Source organism: Clytia hemisphaerica, unplaced genomic scaffold (assembly GCF_902728285.1).
Source record: "Clytia hemisphaerica strain Z4C2 unplaced genomic scaffold, Clytia hemisphaerica genome assembly, whole genome shotgun sequence".
Taxonomy (NCBI): Eukaryota; Metazoa; Cnidaria; class Hydrozoa; order Leptothecata; family Clytiidae; genus Clytia; species Clytia hemisphaerica.
The window spans coordinates 255292-262186 of NW_027104045.1; the positions used below are offsets into that span (position 1 = coordinate 255292).

Consider the following 6895-nt stretch of genomic DNA (forward strand, 5'->3'; position numbering starts at 1 on the left):
CGGAGGTTTACAATTTTAGCGATTTCTCGAGATATCTTTAAGATATGAATACAAAATTTTGACCATAGCTTGGAAATGTGATTTGGAGGGTTTTGGGCATAAATTTGTTTAATAAAATTTTTACGGTATACCCCTGGTTGTCAAAACGCAGGCTTGGGGCCCCCAAAACGTAGGTGCAGTTAAAATCAAATTATGAAGGCCATAGGTAATAGGGGAAGAAACTATGAACATATTTGTGTTTTCCCCTAAATTTACGACCCGATGGATGTAAAATTTATGATTTTTATAAAATATTTCAAGATTTTCGATATTGCAAAGCCCAAACTGAAAATTTAGAAATTTTCAAAATTACAATTTTGATTTAACAACGTCTTAATCAAGTTTCTGAAAACCAATCTCTTTTGAAAATAGTTCCATTCATGTATGGAATATGCTGTGAAAATTTTAGAAAAACAGCTTAATTGAAATATTAAAGCTTTAAAGGTATTTTTCTCCTATGTTTTGCAAAAAAATGACAGAATTTGTCGTTTTTGCTGATTGAGCGAAAATTTTTATATATAATATTAATTTTTTGTTATAAGCTATTAACTCAAGCTGATAAGAATGAAATTCAAGATTTTTTGCTGTTTCTCATATTTAGAATTTTCGGTTTTATCAATGCTGATTCTAAGGCCGCAAAACAGCTGTTTTGTCCAGTTTTTGCGCTATTGGAAGCTCAATATCTCGAGTAAGAGACTGAAATCACCTATACTCGCAATATATCACTAATCTTAATTTTCTGAGAGCTTTCCAAAAATATACAACAGGTCTCCGTTTTCTCAAGCTAAAATTTTCATTAATTTTTCGCCCTTTGATTTTTGCCTGAGACCGTCGTATTTGTCCGAAAATCACACCAAAGTGTCCGAAAGAAAATTGGCACCCAAGTTATTTTGATTCCCCAACCCCTTAGCTTTCCAAAAATGTATAACAAGTGCTTTGACTAAAAATATCGAGCAACCTCAAAAAAAAACGATCGAAATTCCCCCCTACTAAAACTTCCGGGAAATAAAGTAAAGATGTTAAAGTTTTTCATGCAGCAAAATTTTTGTAAAACCTCTTTTCCTCTAGATTTGAAAGAAATCTTAAATTTGATCGTCGTTTTGGGGGCCACATACTGTAAATTTAAATGAAATTTTTAAGAGGATAATATGTTTTTTGAAATGCAACGTTGACCTAATACGTACAGGACGTTACGACGTTGGCCTGTTTGTTCTAGGCTGCTGGCACATAACAAGGGGCCTCGCAATGCATTTAAAAATGAGAAAAAATCTCGGGATAGAGTCAATTCATATCTTTGAAGAATAACAACATTTCCTAGTAAAATTTCAAAAAAAAAAAACTATTTAAAAAAGGAAAAAATGCATCGTATAGTAATATCTAGCTTGTCAGGAAAATGACAGAAAATAAAAACAACGACAAAAGACGCCTAAGTCTTCGTCGTTAAATATTGAGAAATGTAAATCTGAAATGTAATCATTTTTTGATGAAAAGCACGTTAACCTACAAATTGTTCTTAAAAATGACGCTCAGTCTACTAATGTAATGTAAAAACTGAAAATAAATTACCTAAAAACAATTCCCTTGTACAAATTGATAACGGTTCTTTTGAAAAAAATTTATATAAATTGAAAAACAAAAGATGCGAGGGAAAATAATTTTGCTACATGCAGAATATAAATAGCGCTATATGAAATATTTTGAAAAAATTAGCTATCCTAAGTAAAGTCTTTTGACAGTAAAACATCACTGGCTTTGACGGATGGTGAAAATTCAAACCACTTGCTGCACCACAAACAACATTCTCACAGCGTTCAATCTTCCTTCTTTACCTGAAGCGTGAAAGAAATGAAATGAAAATGGATCATACAGGGGGGTGGACGAACATTTCCAGGGGGTGACTTGAGCAGAATTTCCAGGGGACCTGAAAGAGTGTTATGTTGTTTCTCCAGGGAGTGAAAAATTACTTTAAAATTTCCAAGGGGCAAAAAACTGATTTTCGTTCGTCCACCGTCACTTTAAGGGATGAAAATAAATTTTCCAAGGGATTTTTTGCAAATTTTTCCATTTTCAAGGGGGTATCTACACATTTCCAAGAAATCTTTTTTGACTTGAAAAAGTTCGTCCAGCCCCTTGTATGGAAATTTAATGTGATGACCCAATGACGTTATGACAAAATGAAGCAGGCAAAAGAATAAATTTGGGTTAGATTTTCAGAAGACACAGTTAAGAACAAGAAGTGCGTAGAAAAAATTGAATCATGTCGGTCATGATTTTATTTCACTGATTGATGCTAAAGACCATCTATTCTTAAAATAAACTACTACAGAAAGCATCGGATCGAAAAACTACACATTACTCTTAAAGTGATACAAAAAATGTCTATAGGTGCCAAATTAGTCAGTCCCACTTACTTTTCGCTTTCGAAGGTTTTTCTTCTCAGTGGAATTTGAAGTTTCCTCTTCTTCTTCATTTTCTTCTTCAGCTTCACGAATTTCTTCCACTTTCTCTTCCCCTTCATTTTCCTCCTTCTTTCCATCGATTTCTTCGACAGGCATTTGTTGACCTTCGTACATGTCTGGTTGTGGTCCCATCCACCAATCAATAAACAGAACTAATCCCTGAAAAAAAAGAAGATTAACGTCACTCTTTTCATAGCGAAGTGCCTCAATAAAAAAAACAAGAATTCCAAGAATAAAAAAAAAAGTTTTTCAAGTGTTCTGACGCAAATTAGATTTTTTTGCTATTACTGGAGCTTTGAAAGAGAAGTTAAAAACTTTAATGCAGTGGCGTATTTAGGAATTTTGCCAAGTAGGTCAAAAATTTGAAGTCGAGTGGTTCCAAGTCTGGTTCTTGGAGAGGTTTGTTTGATTTTCCTTTCATCTCGCGTTTATAATCTTTCAATAGTTATTTTGTCCGAGATTCACTTTTGTTTAGGCGTAGTTTGTATCACACTTGTACTTTAGCTAACGCTATTCCCGTTTCACAATTTTTCATACTTTTAAATTTCTCGGAACTATGTCACTTGACCTACTTGACCTACCCTAAACATACGCCTCTGTTAATGTATGGATTCCGAAAACTTAAAATTCAAAACATTCGAAAAACTCGAAAAATGATTATCTACCAGGTCAGGAACCGCAAGCAAATAGGTTGAATTTTCATTCTAATTTAATCATGTGATCAATATCGATAGGTAATTTACAGTCGTTTAGCTAACTCAAACTACTTTAGGCGTACAAACTTTCACAAGCAGAGACTTTCACGATTTTTACCCTTTTTAGTACATAACTTTAATAAGGAAGTTTATATTCTTGAAAGTAAAAAGTCACGAATAGATACATCTTAATGCATACACTGCTTTTCAAATCTCTATATCTTCAGACTAAATAAAAATTAATCTTACAATTCCCAAGAGAAGACCAATAACAATAACAGCTAAACCGAACAAAAGCATGGATGCCCAACCAGGTAAACCATAATCAGTTCTCAAACTTTCGTGGAAATTCTGAAAATGAAATCATAAAATTAAAACTGAGTAAATATCGGAATTCTACATTCTAATAAATTATGTCCGTTGATCAAATTTCGAAATATAATTTTTATTTTTATGGTTAAGCCAGTGAAATGGATTGAGCATAAACTGGAAGAATTCAACGCACGAGGGTTTATCCTGTTTGCAAAAAAAGAAAACAGATGATTGAAGAGAAAGATATTCTATGCTATTTTCTAAAAGTTACCTTTAGGTTCATTGAAAATGAGAAAAGTTGACTGACTCCAGTCATCCTGAAAAGATAAAAATAGTTCATCAACATTTTAATACTTTTTTGACAAAAAAGTAAAACACAAAGTTAAAATATAACTACCAATTTGTAAACTAAAAAAATGTCATAATATTCAAAGCCTTGATAAAAAGAATAGTAAAAAATCTCTTTAAGAGGAAATAAGATTTTTGAAGAATCAATTAATCAGTGTTTCGCAAAGGAAAGAGATTAATTACACGTAGGAATCAGGGGAAAGCCAAGAAGTCATTGGTTTAAGTGTCTTCCATTTTTCTTCGATAATAAAATCTTGGAAATCTTTTAAACTTCTTGATGACTTGTACTGACGAAAGATCCCATCCTTGACACTGAAAGAAAAAGTTTTATTAATAAGATTTTTAAAAAATCTTCCAAAAAAGACTCAATAAAAAACTCAAGTAAAGCTACAAAAAAGAGTTCATAGTTTTCTGGGGGAGGGAATCAAAGCAGCAAGCTGAAAGGTTTAAGTCCCAAGCTAAAGGGTTAACCCCTTTTATAATAAATATTTGAAAATCTTTTTCACGCTCCCAAGATAAATATCGACTTACTTATTTAGAACTGTTGACCGGGGGGGGGGGGGGTACTAGGGCAAAATGGGTTACAGGGATGCGCCGCTGGTCAGGGTACCTTTTTTAACCTCTACGAGTCCAAGGTAGGGTCGCAAAAATACCAAAATAGAAAATCAGTCCCTCGTAGGGTGCCTTTTTTGGAAAATTTGGGAGAAAGTAGAAAATTTTGAGAACATTTTGGAATTTTAGTCCCATTCAGGGCCACTTTTTTCGCAAATTTCGGCAAAATTTTTGAAAAAACGAGTCCCACGTAGGATCTATTTTTCGAACCTCAGCGGAGCACCTTCGTCAGTCGGCAAGAGAAGTACCCCCCCCCCCCGGGACTGTTGGTCTCGCTGTTCCAGACACCAATTACCAAACCCTTACTCGGGGAGATAAAGCTACATGGAAGATAATTTCAGAACTTTCAAATATATATAATAAAAAAGTTCAAGACATTTATTTACTTACTGGTAAATAGTTGGTAAAGAAGTCACCATAAATCTGCCATTAAGCTCTAAAAGATATAGAAAAAAGAAATACATTTTACAGATGATAATAAACATCAGATAATCAGAATTTTGTTACAAAGTGTGACTAAAATAACAATTATTAGAATCTGACTTTAAAGATACCTGCTTCTTCTGTGACATCTACATCACCCACAGATAATGACGTCATGTCTTTTGCTGCCCATGTGTCTAGCTCTTTCCAAGTGTGTGTCATTCCTCGACAAGCTGGACACCATGGAGCATAACTAAATTAAAATAAATATGTCAAATTGAAACACATCTTACATAGTGGGCAACACCCCTCCAACCCCCACCTACATAGGGTTACCCCCACCTGAAATCTCATATCAGCCCAACCCCCACCTTTTTCAGCAACCTCACCTGTAGAAAGGGGCTACACCATACTCCAACTCATATGCGCAAAACGGCGCAATCGAATCACACCTTCGAATTTGGAGGTCTTGTTCCTTTTAGGAACACTAAAGATCCCAGTTAAAAGTCCTGAGGACTACAAACTGGAAAGGAAAAGACTGGAGAAAAAATGAACTCTTTTTAACCTTCAGAACTTATGACAGTCATTTGTTTATATTTTTATCTAGTATAGTATGTGGAAAGTTGAAAAAGACAAAAAAGTACAAAATCAAACGAAGTTAAATACAGAAAACTTGACAACCCCACCTGAAAAATGTTACCCCCACCTACATAGGGTTACCCCCACCTGAAATTTCTCATCAACCCAACCCCCACCTATTTTTAAAAATCTGAAAATCCTCAACCCCCCCCCCTGAATCCAGGGGGGGTGCCCACTATGGAATCTGTTAATCATGGATAAAATATGTCAGATATGTTTCAATGCTGTGCTGAGCGGAAAATAACAATGCAATGGGAAATGGAGTATATACATAATAAATTTTCAAATTTGTGCTAATGTTTCAACAATTTGAATAATTATATTTCTTTATTTTAAAACATATAACCTACAAAAACAATTTTTTTAGGTTTGAATTCAGTTTAAAAGTTTAGTTTACTCACAATTTGACCAACCATTCTCCTTGAAGAATTCCTCTCCAGTTTTCATTTGTGATTCTTTTGGCAGTTGCATCAGCGGTCCCAATGACCATTAAGGCAATAAAAACAAGCACTTTCATAGTATAAATCTTTGTTTTTTTTTAAACCTGTCAAATTTTGAGAAACAATATTGATATAACTATAATATAAGAGCTTAAATAATCATTGACAAGGACTCTTAATTCTTAAAACACCGCACTATGACTTCTGACATTTTAGTGAACTAAGAACTTCTGTTTGCCAAGCTTGAGTTACTCAACAGACATCCAGAATAAAATCATTAAAACATAGTCTTTTGCTAAATTCATGTATAAATGACTGAAATCTGGAAATAAGCTATACCTTCAAAGAACTAATTTTTGTGGGAATAAGTTTTCATGGAAGTAATTTTCACGGAACTAATACTTTCACGTTTTTTGGCTGTCTTAATTTTTACTAAACATTCCCAAAAACTCCTAGGAATATGAAAGAATTTCAGCAAAGAGTAGTAGTCAACCACAAAAATTAATTCTGCAAAATGTGTCAATTTGGTACCCTCACATCGCGAAAATAAGTTCCCTGAAAATTAGTTCCGGCGAAAAATAGACTGTATTTTCCATGGCTTGTTACTTGCAAAGATGGAAGCTTATGGCTTTGGCATGAATTCTATCAGACTCATCAGAGACAACCTACTAGGAGAAAAAGGTTGGAATTAGAAGAAGTTTCAGCACTTGGCACATAACATCACAGAAAGCGCTTCACAGGGGTCTATTTTTATAAAGCCCCAGAAATAAAAAAGATCACTTTTGCATTGTTTAACAAACAACTGGGTGCAAGAGGGTTAAAATGAAATTGCAATGCTGCTTAACTTAAAACAAAAAGCTAGCTGAGTGAACATATAACATAACGTAAATCATAATGACATAATTCAGTTAGGGAAATCCATCAATTG

The 6895-nt window shown here is 33.8% G+C and overlaps 1 protein-coding gene across 1 annotated transcript; it reads right to left on the minus strand.

The window, feature by feature from the left end:
* Positions 1-1512: 1512 nt before the first annotated feature.
* LOC136811855 (thioredoxin-related transmembrane protein 1-like) lies at positions 1513-6100 on the minus strand. The gene is made up of 8 exons (XM_067068485.1): positions 5929-6100; positions 5020-5141; positions 4856-4901; positions 4037-4165; positions 3777-3822; positions 3443-3544; positions 2451-2657; positions 1513-1868 (listed from the first exon to the last, which is right to left on the minus strand). Exons 1-8 carry the CDS (start codon positions 6042-6044, stop codon positions 1851-1853), a joined length of 786 nt encoding a protein of 261 aa, XP_066924586.1. The 5' UTR covers positions 6045-6100; the 3' UTR covers positions 1513-1850.
* Positions 6101-6895: the final 795 nt, after the last annotated feature.

Excerpts from the sequence above, each read along its gene's own strand:
- LOC136811855 (XM_067068485.1), bottom strand. The coding sequence starts at position 6,044 with ATGAAAGTGCTTGTTTTTATTGCCTTAATGGTCATTGGGACCGCTGAT. Across the intron at positions 4,902-5,019 it reads AGATGTCACAGAAGAAGCAG|AGCTTAATGGCAGATTTATG; the intron begins GTATCTTTAAAG and ends TATATCTTTTAG. Across the intron at positions 4,166-4,855 it reads TCTTTACCAACTATTTACCA|TGTCAAGGATGGGATCTTTC; the intron begins GTAAGTAAATAA and ends TTTTTCTTTCAG.